This window comes from Bos indicus, chromosome 10 (assembly GCF_029378745.1).
Source record: "Bos indicus isolate NIAB-ARS_2022 breed Sahiwal x Tharparkar chromosome 10, NIAB-ARS_B.indTharparkar_mat_pri_1.0, whole genome shotgun sequence".
Lineage (NCBI taxonomy): Eukaryota > Metazoa > Chordata > Mammalia > Artiodactyla > Bovidae > Bos > Bos indicus.
The window spans coordinates 5,770,095-5,786,295 of record NC_091769.1 but is presented as its reverse complement, the minus strand read 5'-3'; the positions used below and the strand labels follow the sequence as shown (position 1 = coordinate 5,786,295).

Below are 16,201 nucleotides of genomic sequence, written 5' to 3'. Positions count from 1 at the left end.
TGAAAGTGAAAGTGGAGAGTGAAAAAGTTGGCTTAAAGCTCAACATTCAGAAAACTAAGATCATGGCATCCGGTCCCATCACTTCATGGGAAATAGATGGGGAAACAGTGGAAATAGTATCAGACTTTATTTTTTGGGCTCCAAAATCACTGCAGATGGTGACTGCAGCCATGAAACTGAAAGACGCTTACTCCTTGGAAGGAAAGTTATGACCAACCTAGATAGCATATTCAAAAGCAGAGACTTTGCCAACAAAGGTCCGTCTAGTCAAGGCTATGGTTTTTCCAGTGGTCATGTATGGATGTGAGAGTTGGAGTGTGAAGAAGGCTGAGCACCAAAGAATTGATGCTTTTGAACTGTGGTGTTAGAGAAGACTCTTGAGAGTCCCTTGGACTGCAAGGAGACCCAACCAGTCCATTCTGAAGGAGATCAGCCCTGGGATTTCTTTGAAAGAAATGATGCTAAAGCTGAAACTCCAGTACTTTGGCCACCGCATGCAAAGAGTTGAGTCATTGGAAAAGACTCTGATGCTGGGAGGGATTGGAGGCAAGAGGAGAAGGGGACGACAGAGGATGAGATGGCTGGATGGCATCACTGACTGGATGGATGTGAGTCTGAGTGAACTCCAGGAGTTGGTGATGGACAGGGAGGCCTGGCGTGCTGTGATTCATGGGGTTGCAAAGAGTTGGACACGACTGAGCGACTGATCTGATCTGATCTGAATGTAGATGTCTCCCCTCCTTAGGTGCAGTTTGCACACGATGACATTCTTCAAAGAGTACAGAGTGAAAGAGGGGGAAAAGATGAACTTATAAGTAGAGAGCACCAACAACCCTGCTTAAGCCAGGTGTTCAGGGTGGTAAAGTCACGTTGGTGGTATATACCCTTGATATGTTGTGAAAAAAATGGCACTTTGCCTCTGCAGTCTTCCACCCAAAGTCCCATAGTTCAGTTCAGTTCAGTTGCTCAGTCGTGTTCGACTCTTTGCAACCCCATGAATCGCAGCACGCCAGGCCTCCCTGTCCATCACCAACTCCCAGAGTTCACTCAAATTCATGTCCATTGAGTCAGTGATGCCATCTAGCCATCTCATCCTCTGTCATTCCCTTCTTCTCCTGCCCCCAATCCCTCCCAGCATCAGGGTCTTTTCCAATGAGTCAGCTCTTCACATGAGGTGGCCAAAGTATTGGAGTTTCAGCTTCAACATCAGTCCTTCCAAAGAAATCCCAGGGCTGATCTCCTTCAGAATGGACTGGTTGGATCTCCTTGCAGTCCAAGGGACTCTCCAGAGTCTTCTCCAACACCATAGTTCAAAAGCATCAATTCTTTTGTGTTCTGCCTTCTTTACAGTCCAGCTCTCACAACCATATGTCACCACTGGGAAGACCATAGCCTTGACAATACAGACCTTTGTCGGCAGAGTAATGTCTCTGCTTTCAACGCACTGTCTTGGTTTCTCATCACTTTCCTAGTAAGTACAAATATGCCAACATGCGTTCATTAACCATGGTTCATTGTGATCATACTAATGTAATAGAGGGAACTGGGTGCAGGGATATAAGAACTCTGTTCTATCTTTAGAATTTCTCTGTAAATCTAAAACTCTTCTAAAGTAAAACTTTTGTTTTAAAACAGTGAGATGCCAGCACTTAATTTCTAGATAAACTTCCAGCTCGCCCCTCCTCCTCCATCTCCCCTCCCTCCTTCACCCCTCTCTCCTCTATTGAATGTGGAATCCCTGTCAAATACACATTGTAGTTTAATAACTGTCAAGGTGATAAACCAGAGAAATAATGCTAACTACCTTCTCCTCACTACTCTTTACTGTGAAGCCAGAGGGAAGCTGAGTGGAAGTCATGTGATATGACTTTGGTCTCTCCCAGAGCAATCACCCTTTCACACAAACTGATCGTCTGATCAGATCCCCAAAGACTCTTTCCTATACAAGTTGTGTCTGAATTAACTTACTGGCCTAATTTAACAACCTCAATCCTCATGGGACCTTCAGCCACTCTCCCTGACCAGTATAGGGTATCAGCTTCCCTTCTGCCTTGACTCTATGTTCTAATTTCCTATAGGTTGTAGGATCCAAGCCTTTTCACTCAAATTTCTTCTTCCTTATAGAATGAAAGATCAAATATGAAGGCCTGTCTTTTCCTTCAGTCCAGCTGTCAATGCTTTTATCCTCACACTATGCATTTACCACCTGAAACCTTCAGATCTATTCTCTGGGAACATCTAAAATGAGCCTGTGGGAGCATTTAACATAAAGATATCTATCACTAAAACATTTAATATCTATGTCAATGATGAGAAAAAATAGAATTTTAAAACTTCCCAAAAGGTTAAACCTAAGAATAAATGCTAGGGTGTTTTTCAGTTTCGAAATAATCCAAAGTGCTTTGTATCACTGTCGTAGCAGAGGCCCTTAAACATTTAAGCAGTAACCACCTAGCTAGAGAACAAGAGAGATTTCAACAGAGCAAATGGCAGCAGCCTCCTCTCTTGTTGTGCCGAATAGACATGGCATTTCTGCTCTCAAAACTTGAAAATTCTGACTGTAGCTTGTTCAGAGTGGAGGACTAGAGGTCCCTAGGGCTCTGAGATTTTCAAAAACACCCCCAAATGTTTGAGGCCAGAGGGGGATGGTGCATCAGTTCCAAATTATGACCAAGTAACTGCAAAATTGAAACTACAGGCAATCTCAAGGCTTTTAAAAATCTATTTTTATAGCAATAAAATTATATTTAAGGAGGATGTGAGAGCATTCTAATATGCTTGATATGATGTGCATTGGGACATACATATCTGAAAGAGCTCCCTTGGTAGCAAGTAAGAGTATGTAGGATTCGTAAAGATTTTAAAATAGTCCAGATCCCTGCTGCTGCTGTGGCTGCTAAGTTGCTTCAGTCGTGTCCGACTCTGTGCAACCCCATAGACAGCAGCCCACCAGGCTCCCCCATCCCTGGGATTCTCCAGGCAAGAACACTGGAGTGGGTTGCCATTTCCTTCTCCAATGCATGAAAGTGAAAAGGGAAAGTGAAGCCGCTCAGTCGTGTCCTACTCTTAGCGACCCATGGACTACAGCCCACCAGGCTCCTCCATCCATGGGATTTTCCAGGCAAGAATACTGAAGTCGGGTGTCATTGCCTTCTCTGCCAGATGATGGAAAGTACTCATGGTGGGGTCCTTGGGGACCTCAGGGTTGGGGGGTCACTGGTGAGTGCCCCTCTGAAGTCCTCTTCTCAAGAGACAACTCCCAGATAGGGTTAGGGATAGGGAGTTGTTTCTTGAAAAGAGGACTTCAGAGGGGCACTCACCAGTGACCCCCCAATCCTGAGGTCCCCAAGGACCCCACCATGAGTACTTTCCATCATTTCTCAAAAGCAGAACAGAGAAAGTGCTTGAGACATCAAAAGACCACACAGGCTATGATTCTCTAAATGGCATGATTTTGGCCAACAAAATTATTTCAAGCATGGACTCTGAAAGGACCCTTGTTGTGCGAAACTAAGACCCCTATAGGGTGGAGGAAGGGCCTGCCCTGAGGGAAGGAGAGGGGCTCTGTGGGAGGCACACCCACTGACCTGTCAGCGCCAACCAGACCAGGCTTCGACTGACCATCAGTGGAACGTGAGCACAGTATTCAATGACGGCTCCTTCTCCCAAGGACACACCCAGCGGCTGCAACTAAAATTCTACTTTCCTCACCCCTGGTTCAGCATGCTTTTTAAAAAAAATATATTTTACTTATATATGTGATATACATAAGCACAAGCTTCTTGTAAAAACCAAGAAACATAAAAAAGGAAAGAGTGAAACCCTCCTCCCCCTTGCTCTCCCCAGAGACACTGCTGTTTCCAGGTAGGTAGGCATTTTTCTACATCTTTTTTTAAATGTAAATATATACTCCTTAAACTGTTTTAAACAAAAGAGATCATGTGGTCCATATGATTTTTTTAACTTGCCTTTTGACTTCATGAATATCTTTTCATAATAGTGCACACGGGCTCACCTTTCTTTTTCACTACCACCTCCCATGGACCTCCTACACTTGAGTTACTCGTTTCACTTAGCTGGCTTTTAAAGCAAGGCTGCAGCCTTTACACAGGCATCTCTGAGAACACAGGTGAGGATATACATAAGCCAGATTCCTAGAAGTGGAACTGCTGGGTCAAACTGTATGTACCATTTAAAGCTGGCTGTTTCTATCAAATTTCTCTTCAATGTCATGTCAGTTACATTCCTGTGAGCAGGGCAGGAGACTGGCTATTTCCCTCCCCTAACCTAGAGGTTCTGCTGCTATTCTTTGACACGGCCACATCCAAGCATGACATTCTAAGTTGCATGATCCCATGAGAAGCAAATGAGCTTTAATTTCAACACGGGTGCAATGGATGCTGTCTAAAAATGGCATGACAATTTACTTTTGCCTTGAAAGTATTACAACGAGGCTATTTAAACAGACTGTTGCCTTCTTGCCCTGGATCCCCTCTCAGAGTGGACCGCCTTTAATCCTCCCTTAAAACAGTCAGGAACACGCTGTTTTATGGCAACCACACCATCAAACAAGGAAAAAACCAGCAGCTCTTTGGGCAGAATTAGAATGGAGCTCCCTCCTTCCCCCTAGTTTAGCAACCAACAGCAGAGTGTGTTAAACCAGCATCCTACAAATGGGGTTGGACATTATCTTAATTACAGTCAACATGTTTATAATGCTAAATACATCTGACCTAAAAACTCAGCCTCAAAACAGCATGCATGCGGCTAGATAATCTCAGAATGGGCTGGTGACATTTGGTTGACATTTCCTCTCTCTCTCGTGTGAAAGGGTTGATCACTCACCAGCGATAAGAGAGACAGCCCTAGCTTGCCATTTAAATCCCCTTCCAATTACTTTCCTGCGATTGTATCAGTACTGGAGAAACTGAACTTAGCAGAGATCAGCCTTTGCAACTTCAGCAGAGTCAACCCCACGGTGAAAATTAAGGTATGTGTGTAAGCAGTATTCATTTTCATAAAATGATTAATTCACCCTTGGACAGCAAGGAGATCCAACCAGTCCATCCTAAAGGAAATCAGTCCTGAATACTCATTGGAAGGACTGATGCTGAAGCTGAAACTCTGATACTTTGGCCACCGGATGCGAACAGCTGACTCATTGGAAAAGACCCTGAAAGATTGAAGGCAGGAGGAGAAGGGGACGACAGAGGATGAGATGGTTGGATGGTATCACTGACTTGATGGACATGAGTTTGAGTAAGCTCCGGGAGTTGGTGATGGACAGGGAAGCCTGGAGTGCTGCAGTCCGTGGGGTCACAAACAGTCGAACACGACTGGGTGACTGAACTGAACTGAACCACTCATTTAAAAATATATCCACTTGGGTACGTCTGTGTGCCAGGCTACGCTGGGCACTGGAAGGAGAGTGTAGAAAAGGATCCATTCTGTGCCTCCAGGAGCTCCCGTGAGAAACAGGGACACAGACAGCACCCACAGGATGCATGCCCTGCAGTGGGCTGCCAGCCTGGGGGAGGAAGGGCCACAGAAAGGCTCCGCAGAGGCTGACACCTGAGATAAGGCCCAAACAGATGAAGACAGGAGGGAGGGAGTCCCAGGTGGAAAGAGAGAAAAGGGGTGTCAGCAGAGCCTATTTGAGAGCAGATGGCTCAGACAGTAAAGAATCTGCCTGCAGTGCGGGAGACTGGGATTCGGGAAGATCCCCTGGAGAAGGTAATGGCAACCCACTGCAGTACTCTTGCCTGCAGAATCCCATGCACAGAGGAGCCTGGTGAACTACAGTCCATGGGGTCGCAAACATTTGGACACAACTGCGTGACTAACACACAAGAAGTGAGCAAGGCTGCAGGGAGGGTATGAGGAGGGGAGGGACGAGCCACTTTCATCTGACGGTCTGGCTAGTCACTCATGTGCTGAACGTGCCCTCAGAACATGGAGAGCGTCCCAAAGCAATTACTTTGACAGCCTAAGGGGCCTCATTTGGATCAAATTTTCTAGTGAGTTTCAATTCATCTCTATTCCAAGTCCTGTATCTAGAAGACCACACAGTGCCCACTCCTCAGACCTACGTTTTGCAGGTACTGGAGTTCCAGCCTCGGGCATTCTCACTCCCTGCCTGTGGCTGCCCAAGCTCTGTCCATCCCTCTAGCCCAGCTCCAACACCATGTCCTTTCCAACTCTGCCCATCCCAATGCCCTCCCAGCAGCACTTCCCTCGCCGAGCATTTTCCCCGCCCCGCCCTGTTGTCTCATCCCTCACCGCCACTCCTCTCCCAAAGCAGCACGGAGGACCAGCCAGGCATAGATGAATGTTTGCTGAACCAAACTGCATAAGGGTGCCCTGATCAAACTGATGGCCAAACGAGGAGCGCTTTGACCTTTGAATAGGCCATCTCCTCATTCTGTTATCTTTGAACTCCACAGGATGACAGTGTTAAAATTGAAAGGGCCTCTTGACTTCAACCTTGTGCTTTATTCAGACCACCAACCTTAGTCTTGCTCATGTTCTAATGTGGGTAAGAAGATGGGTACCCAGGGTTTATATACAATCCTCTCTATTTTTTGTACATGATTTAAAATGTGAATGATAATAAAAAGTATTTTTTAATCCACCAGTATGTGAGGTGATGTGGGAGCCCACTTAACAAGAAATTGTTTGGTTAGGCCTGGTTCCTGGTAAACAGAATGGGTTCCTGATCAAAAGAATAAGCTTTAAAGTCCGACAGCTCTAGATTTAAACCTACTGCATCATTTACCAGCTGTATGACTCAGGACACAGCACAGGTCCTTTCTGAATCTTCATTATTTTCATCTGTAAAATGGGGGTGTTGATGATGGCACCCACCTCACAGGGTGAGTGTGAAGGTGGAATCAGATAATAAAAGGATACACATGGTACGATGCCCAGGGGCTCAGAAGAATGGTCCTACTGACATCACCTGGCATCGCCTGCTGTTAGCATCATCATTTTCCTTCTTCTTATATCTTATTTTTAAAACATTCTTTGGTGATGGTTTATTTACATACCTATCTCTACTTCAAGCTCCTCAAACACTGGGATGCTATCTGATTATTTCCAGCATCAAACACCGGAGAAGGCAATGGCACCCCACTGCAGTACTCTTGCCTGGAAAATCCCATGGACGGAGGAGCCTGGTGGGCTGCAGTCCATGGGGCCGCTAAGAGTCAGACACGACTGAAGCGACTTAGCAGCAGCCGCAGCAGCAGACACATGACTTGAATCACAGAAAGTGCTCACAAACTTTATTGATTGCAAACGTCACTGATTATATACATCAGCACACATAAGAATGAGGGGTCTTCCCTGATGGTCCAGTGGTTAAGACTCCAGGCTTCCAATGCAGGGAGCCCAGGTTCGATCCCTGGTCAGGGAATTTGATCCCTTATGCTGCAACTAAGACCCATCACAGCCAAATTAAAAAAAAAAAAAAAGAAAGAAATGGAGGGACAGTGGACAGTGTATGCAATGACCTCTATACAACGAGTCAGACCTCAGGGAACTGTAGGCCCCTGAGATCTCACGGGGTTCTACCCAAACATGCTAGAACGAGCCTTGCAGACCTGCACACATACACCAAGCACTGCAGAAATAAACTTCACTGAAACTATGGTTCCAGCATCCCCTGTTTTGACTTGCTCATGCTTTCATTCATTCAACAAAGGTTAACGAGCAATTCCTGTAAGACAAGCAGTGTGCTGGATGCTCAGGAATATATGCGTGCTAAAGTCACTTCAGTCGTGTCCAATTCTTTGTGACCCTGTGAACTATAGCCCACCAGGCTTCTCTGTCCATGGGATTCTCCAGGCAAGAAACTAGAGTGGGTTGCCATTTGCTTCTTCATAGGAATATATGGAGAAAGGGAAACGAAGGCGGGTTTTGCTCTCAAGAGACACATAACCTAGGGAAAGAGAGAAGTAAGGAGATTATTTCATTACAGTATGGCAAACCCTTCAAAAGAAATAAGAAGGAGAATAGAAGAAGGAAGAAAGAAGGCCTTCTGCAATTAAGTCCTGTTGTTGTTTAGTGCTAAGTCGTGTCTCCTTTTCGACTCCATGGACTGTAGCCTGCCAGGCTCCTCTGTCCATGGAATTTCCCAGGCAAGAACCCTGGAGTGGGGTTGCCATTTCCTTCTCCAGGGGATCTTCTCAACCCAAGAATAGAGCCCACATCTCCTGCATTAGCAGGCAGATTCTTTACCACCGAGAGACCAAGGAAGCCCTAATTATGCCCTACTGAATCTTAAAAGATAAGTAGGAGCAGGCAAACAAAGGAAACAGGGAAGGGTGTTCCAGGCAAGAGGGCACGGCGTGTGCAAAGCGTAAAGACAAGAAAGGACTTTGTACACTCCACAAGCTGTAAGAAGTTCCGAATGTCTGTAGAGATAGTACTAGTGGGAGTGGCAGAGACCACCAGGGTTTGTCTGTTTTTCCTGAAAGTAACTGGGAGTCACTGAAGAATGTTAAGAAGGGCATGAGCTAATATTGGCATTTTGGAATTATCACTTTGTTAGCTTTCTAGCAGCAAAGAGAACCAGAGAAGGCAATGGCACCCCCACTCCAGTACTCTTGCCTGGAAAATCCCATGGACGGAAGAGGCTGGTGGGCTGCAGTCCATGGGGTCACTGAGGGTCAGACACCACTGATCGACTTTACTTTGACTTTTCACTTTCATGCATTGGAGAAAGCAATGGCACCCCACTCCAGTGTTCTTGCCTGGAGAATCCCAAGGATGGGGGAGCCTGGTGGGCTGCGGTCTATGGGGTCGCACAGAGTCGGACACGACTGAAGTGACTTAGCAGCAGCAGCAAAGAGAACAGACTTGGAAAATCTATCATATTCCTATTTTACCGGTAACAGATCTAATATTGTCAAGCCAGAAAAAAATCTTAGAAATCACCTCTTCTAACCCACATATTGTAGAGATGAAAAAACTTACTTTCAAGGGTTATAAGGTAGTTTATCAAAACTACTTATCTTTTAAAAATTACTTAGTGAAATTGAAAACTCTGCCCTACAATTCAGTCCCTCTAGTTCTCACTTTGCTGGCATAGCTCCTAGATAGGCTCCTTTCTATGAACATAGCTCAGGGAAGAGCCTCTTCAACGACTGAAAGCATTTACCTGGTCTGAGAGCTGGTAGAATATATATTCTATGAGCATGAGAAAAATTTTAACTGGTTCTGTCCATTTTCTCCTAGTGATTAAAAAGTTAAACCCTTTTAAACCAGAGATTACTCTTTGAGCTTCTAATACTATTTAAATTACAACTCCCAAATCTTGAATGATGTAACAGACTCAAGTCCAAATGCTGCTTTTTTTAATTCTGTGCATTACATGGTGGTTACTTAACATGACAGAAGGCAACAGGACCAGATTGGCCTGGTAACAAGGTCTTAGAGGGGTTCTCGGTGCGGTAATGCTTGCCATCCCCTCAATCCTCCAAAACAAGAGACAGGTTGAGTATGTCATGTTTATATCCAGGAAATCGCAAAGAAACCCACAGAGGTGCACCTAATCTACGTAATGCTACAGTTTTATGATCCACGGGGTTAGTTCCTTCAAATGACCACAGTAACCAGATCAAGCAGTGCGATACGTCCCAGTTTTAACAGCCCAGAGCTGGCCAGCCATCAAGTCATCATTCCTGAAGCAAACTGTGCAGGGTTAAGTAGATTTCATAAACTAAAACACCAGGGACAGGTTTATTTAGTAGCTATCTAGTGGGAAAAAATTAAGGCAATTGTCTTAACCATGCTGATATAAAAAGCTACTTGCTTCAGCAATACCAGATAACCACAGCAAAAGAGAATGGGAGAATCCCAAACCACATGCACTCTGAAAGGTATTTCCATTTGCTTTAGCAAACATGCAAAAATTCAAATGCATAGCAGCTCCATTATTAGGAATACAATAAATATTGTCATCAATCCCTTCCAAGCAGAGATCCTACAAAGATGCGGTGAGCCTAAGATTTCAGACCTCAGGACCCTTATAAAACACGAGCATCATTTCAACCCTCACAAGAATCTGTGTGTTTAATTCCATTTCTCAAATAGCCAAACAGGCTCAGAGAGGTACAGTCCTTTGCTTACTCTCTCACAGTTTGAAAGTGGCAGCTGCAATGTGAACCCACGTCTATCCAAAACAAAGCCCGGGCTTTTTGCGTTCCAGGCCCCCACATGTGGACTGGCTCCTGACCTGTAGAAGAATCAAGCTGAGATGTGTCTGTGTAGGCCTGGGGGAAATCATGATGGAGCCGCCAGAGAGTGCAGCGTTCAGGAAGTCCTTGAGACTGGACTATTTATCAGGTTTGCTATTTAGATGACCTCCTCCACTGAAGAAGTTAATGTAGAGGTTTTGTTCTTCCCATTTAATGGATCAAGACAACTGAGACTCAGAGACCATGACTTACTTAGATCCCAAGAAAATCAACAACTTTCCTGCATAAACTCCAAATCTGCCAATTGGAGCCCAGGGCTCAGTGTCCCTTCCTTAAGACTTCTTGTTATTCTATTGCCAGTAAAAGCTCTGTATTTATCTGAACAGGAAAGGCATCTTCTTAGATGGAAAGGAAAAAGAACACCTCTTTAAACTGTCTCTGTCTTGCTAAAGTGTCTTACATGTATCTAGTATTATGAAGGCTCATCAGGATAGTTAAATGAAATAAAATGACGTATTTTAAATTTGCTTTTATGGTTGTAAATTAAATTCTCTGAAATATTTTGTCTGTCAAATGAACATTTCATAAGATACCCTCCATTCATCCCACACGCCAGAAACCCAAAGTACAGCCTCATCCACAGTGTCCTAAATTTTACGAGTATTTAATAGTCTTTATTTTTCATTCTGCCAATGAAATACACAGTGAAAGCTTTTGTGCCGTGTTTCATTGGTTGGACAACAACAACCCCGGGCATCACAGCTCATGTTGCTGGACTACTAATTACAAAACAGCAAAATTAAGCTGCAAAGAATCAAGATGTGCAGAAAGTTAGGAAGCAGAACGAAAAGGCATCATGCTTTGAGTGAGTTCATTCTAGATGTGTTCATTATCTGCCAAAGCCTAGGAAAGGCAAATATGGAATTTAAAAAGACACCATCTGTTGTGTGATGTTCAAATTATAAACTTAATCCTTAATTTTTACATCACCTGCTGTTCAATCATTTTCCTTTGGGATTAAGAGGAAAAAAAAAAAAAAGCCAGGTTAGTACATGATCTAAGCAGGTTTAGCAGGATCAATGGAAGTTTTGTGTAAGACTTTTAAATAAGCCCAGTATCACAGTCTGTATATTTTCTCCAGAAAGAAATTCTTATATTGTACTCTTAAAACAAATACTAGTCATACAGTGGTTGCCATTAAGTCACAGGTCCATGACCACACAGAACAAGCCAGTCTTTTCTGTAATTTTTATGTTATTTAAAATCTCTAGACTCTTAGAAAGTAAAAATAGAGATTTTAAAAGTCTTTTAAATCTGTAAAATGAAAAGGAGAGTAATTCCTTGAGCAAAGAAGGAAGTGTATTTTTTTTTTTTTAATTTTTGGTGGGGGGAGGGGGGAGAATGTTTTTGAGACAGAAGGAAAAGTTTATAGCCCAAAGCAACTTTCTGTTTAAGTATCCAAAGGTAACACATGCCACACATAAGAGGAGACTACCACTAAAAAGAAAAAGAAAAGCAACATATCCTTGAAAATGCCCAAGTTTTCTTATGTGTAGATCTGAAATATTCTAGTGTTTAAAACTCACTTAACTACTGTAGTACAAATGCAACATTCAGGGTGGTTTTGAGTTCACAAAATAATTTTATTATATGTAAGAAAGCATACAGGCAGTAAAATTAAGAAAACATTCACAATGCATAAATAACACAGACCTGATGCAGGAGATAGTTTTCAGTAGATATCTTCCTTGTTACCCACTACATCTGAATGTTGAGTCAATTACTTATCCACAAGAATACTTTGTAAACATTTCCAAAAAATTCTCTTGAAATGCCCCACACGAATTAGTATCTGGCAACAGAGACTCAGAATACTTTTTACAATCCAGGTGATGACACAGGAACTTGATGCCAAAGCACAGAGAAAGGGCTAGCATTTGTCAAAAGAGATGCTGATGGCTTTAGGGTGCTTAACACGAAAGGAGAAAGGGGCTCCTGTTTTTTCCGCCAACAGAAGTGTCTTACTCAAGGATGATAACGAGGCACTATCTGCTAGTTTTATACCATTAACAGTTAGACTTTTTAAAAGAAATCAATTCTAAGTTCAGATTAAAGCATTACCAAAATAGCCCCACTGAGCAGCTTGGCTGGTAAGACGGAGAGGAAGGACTTGACCTTTGCCCCTGGGTGAGACTCTTGTGACACACGAGTTAAGGACACTCACTGTCTTCACTGCACATCTCTAACCAGGGCAGTCATTTATCTGGTTCAGAAAAGCTATCTGACACAGGATATGAGCAAAGACAAAAAGGGCCAATTATTTTACATAAATACACAATGGCATATACTTTTTATTGCCACCTAATATAAATTTCGAGTTGGATTCTTCTTCAGCTGACTTTTATTTCAGATATTTACAGAACTGCAAATCATTCTGCTGGGAAAGTCTTTGTCACATAAAAAATTTTGAACACAAGAGTGGCTATGCTTTTTTAAAATCTTTCAAAATCTTTTTAGGAGAATAAAGCTATCACAGCATTTGTCAATTCTCATCTCCTATTTAGCTGTGCCAATAAATTTTAAGGAACAGTCACAGCTTCATTTTCTGTTCGTCTTTGCTGCGTTTCTGGAAGTTACAAATGAGCATTTAGGCTCTCAGAGAGTCTGTGTTTGTTTCATTGGCTTATAAAGTGCTAGTCAAATGAACAAAATGCTATTTTAAGATCTCAGATAACTCATTCTATTAAATATGATAAATATAGATTTAATATAATAAATTTAAAATATCCATATAATACAATAAATAAATAAGACCAATATCAACTAAGCATCAATTCTGGGAGAAAAAAAGTCCCATTCCTACTGTAAGGCTCAATTTTTTTTTTTTTTTTTAGGAATAATTTATAAAGGCATGCACCTACCTTTACAATCTGAAAACTTTGCTTGGACCAGTGTTAGCACCTGTTTGTACACAGCAAACTCAACCCTTCTCATTTCCTTCCTGGAAAGCTTCAATTTTAAAGCGAAGCTGTTCATTGTTGATTCTTTGCCCTATTTTAAAGTCCTAAGAATCAGTTTCTAAAAATAACTTTGGAGCCAAAGACAGGTCCCTTGTGAACATTCGCTTCACCTGTGTCCCTCCTGATTCACTATGAACACCACAGAAAACACACTGGAACGCAGATTAAAGTGTAGATAGCTGTGTGTTGAGGGGAAGCAGCAGGGGAGAGCTCGCCCGACATCTCGAGTCTCAGCACGCCTTAGTTTTCTCACCACGAGCCTCAGAGAAAACTCTTGCAGCTTTTGGGACGAGCGTGACTGGCAGGATTCGCCCCAGGGCTCAGGTCGGGTGCTGCCCGTTTTGTGTGATGGGCTGGATCTTCTCAAGAGAGACGTCAGTGTCATAGTCCAAAATGACAGACAGGGCTGGGGACAGCTTCTCCAAGGGCTTGGCTATTCCCACCGCCTCCTCCTTCTTCAGGCCCTCAGAGGAGCCCACAGCGTGTGGGATCAGATACACCACATTGCAGTCCTTGGAGATGGAACCCCGAGGCTCGTGATGGCTGGAAAACACCACAGCCCCATTGTTATTGATGCTAACCGTCTCTATGGCATTATTCGTCGTCGGGCAAAGCCTGTAGCATCCTAAGAGGGTGGAAAATGCCTTCCGAAAATCAGCATTAAAGGCATAAATGATGGGGTTCAAGGAGGAATTAGCCCACCCAAACCACACAAACACGTCAAAGGTGATGGAATCGATGCAGAAGGGCTTGGTCTCTCCAGACCCACAGAAGGGCACCATGCAGTTCAAGATGAAGAAAGGGAGCCAGCAGCACACGAACACCCCCATGATCACCGACAGAGTCTTCAGAACTTTAGTCTCTCTTTTGAAGGACATCTTAAAGGAGCTTTCTGGTTGAGAACACTCCATGGGGTTTCCATTACCTGTAGTGGTCTGGCAGTTCTTGGCATGGACTGCTGCCCTCTCCAAGGCTGAGATACGCCGTATTTGTTTCTGGGCGATCCTGTAGATCCTGGTGTAGGTGACAATCATGATGGCCACAGGGATGTAAAAGCTTATTAGAGAGGATGAAATGGCATATGTCCTGCTCAAGCTGGAGTCACAGTTGTTGATGGTCTTGCCCAGGGAAGTGGCATTTCCCTCAGAGGGACCTGTGGGTTTCGCCTTGTGCCAGCTGAGCTGCACGGGGATGAAGGAGATAAGAACCGACAAAGTCCATGCCACACTGATCAGAATGAAGGCTGCCTTGGGGGTCATCTTCCTCTCATACCGGAAGGGGCTAGAGATGGCCCAATACCTGTCCACACTGATCACACAGAGATTGAGGATGGATGCGGTGGAGCACATGATGTCAAAGGCCACCCAGATGTTACAGAAGGACCCGAAGGGCCAGAAGCCAGCGATCTCGGCCACTGCTTTCCAGGGCATGACCAAGACGGCCACCAAGAGATCCGATACAGCCAAGGAGATGACGAAGAAGTTGGTCACCTTGGATCGCAGGTGGCGGAACCTGATCACGGCGGCACAGACCAGCGTGTTCCCCAGGAGGGTGGATAGGATAAGCAGCGACAGGAAACAGGCTGTGAGAATGCGGAAGGAGAAGTCCCTCTCCGCCACCAGCCCGGTGCCTTCCATGGTAGACGTGTTGAGAGTCCTCATCTTCCTGAGGGTGAGCACAGAGGGGGCTCGGACACCCCCAAGTTCCTAAGCAGGGATTGGGGATCGGTCAGACCTGCAGGAGTCCTCACGGGCCACGCAGCCCCTTGCCCAGCCCCACTTGCTCTCCTGGGTGGAGGTCCTCACCAGCATTCCACCAGACGGCTGCAACAACCGAGTGGCAGGAGCCTGCCCATGGCAGTCCGAGTCAGCCCCTTGGAAGGTCCCTCTTGCTCTCTACAACTGTCTTCTGACTTCCTTGCTCCAGGTCACTGTCGTGGGGACAAGATGACCCTTCAATGCCTCCTGGAAAGCCCTGGTTATTTAGCATATTCTAAGCTGTCAAGCCAGAGACTCTCAGGCCTCTACCGAGCTAGTCAACTGTCGTCACATTCCGGGTCTGTGGCCTCTCTGGTGGTGACAGACAATTCTCCCCTCTGAGGCGCAGCTTAAAATACATGCCCCTCTCCTCCAAGCCCCGGGCTCTGCAGCAGCTCCCCTAAAGCCCTAGAAAGCAAAGAGAAAGCAAAGGTCGTTTGCCGAAAGGAGCAGATCGCATCTTCACTGTCAAGCCCAACCCAGCTCCCTCTGAGCCACCTACCTTGCCTTGGGGTTGTCTCTCTCCAAGCCCCCGGGAGCTCCTGGAGCTCGGAGAGCAGTCTTCGGAGGCGATGCCGCGCCAGGGCACCCAGGAGGCGCGCCTGAGTCCTGCCCTGCGCGCGCAGCTTGGGTTCCGTGACCGATGCGCAAAAATCGCAGGAGCAGGTTTGGGACAAGGATCCCGGGCCAGGTCTACAGAGAGCTGGCGTTGCCCCCCACTGCCTCGAATGGCTGGAGGCGGTTCAAAGCGGACGAGACCCCGGGAAAGGGCTTCCAGGCTCTCGGAGAGAGGGCACCCCCAGTACTACTCACCTGGGCAGCTACCTTTCTCCCGGGGCCGAGCGCCCGGGCACCCCTCGAGCTGCCTCTGGCCCCTCGGGGATGAGCCCTGCGCCTTCCCGCGTAACTGCCCGCTTCCTCCCGAGAGCCCGTGGGCACACGAGGCAGAGAGAGCCGAGCTTGTACCGGAGGGCGCCCGGGCCGGCCGGATTCCCTCGGGGCACAGCCCACCCCGCCCCCGCGTCCCCTCCCCTGCCCCGGAGGCGGGCCTCGCTTGACAGGCAAGAGTTGCGGGCGACAGCCGCACGTGGTTCGCCCGGCTGGTGCCGCGGGCGAAAGGGGTGGGGGGAGCCCAGCTGAGTGCTTGCCCGTCCCGGGTTACCTCGCCAAACCCCGGGCCCCCGGAACCCAGGACGGCACCGGGACAGGGGCCCGTGAGAAAAGA

The 16,201-nt window shown here is 45.7% G+C and overlaps 1 protein-coding gene and 1 non-coding gene across 3 annotated transcripts; one reads left to right on the top strand and one right to left on the bottom strand.

The window, feature by feature from the left end:
- Positions 1-7,341: 7,341 nt before the first annotated feature.
- TRNAW-CCA (transfer RNA tryptophan (anticodon CCA)) lies at positions 7,342-7,414 on the top strand. Its single transcript has one exon. It is a non-coding gene; the product is annotated as a tRNA-Trp (tRNA).
- Positions 7,415-11,821: 4,407 nt separating this feature from the next.
- On the bottom strand, positions 11,822-15,976 carry DRD1 (dopamine receptor D1). 2 transcript variants are annotated; one of them, XM_019967896.2, is made up of 2 exons: positions 15,479-15,976; positions 11,822-15,384 (listed from the first exon to the last, which is right to left on the bottom strand). In XM_019967896.2, exon 2 carries the CDS (start codon positions 14,878-14,880, stop codon positions 13,540-13,542), a length of 1,341 nt encoding a protein of 446 aa, XP_019823455.1. In that variant the 5' UTR covers positions 14,881-15,384; positions 15,479-15,976; the 3' UTR covers positions 11,822-13,539. The 2 variants fall into 2 exon arrangements, with proteins under 2 accessions (XP_019823455.1, XP_070652948.1); XM_070796847.1 differs by having other exon boundaries at positions 15,790-15,976.
- Between the last annotated feature and the right edge of the window lie 225 nt (positions 15,977-16,201).

Bases quoted from the DNA above. Each gene is read 5' to 3' on its own strand.
- DRD1 (XM_019967896.2), bottom strand. From the start codon at position 14,880: ATGAGGACTCTCAACACGTCTACCATGGAAGGCACCGGGCTGGTGGCG.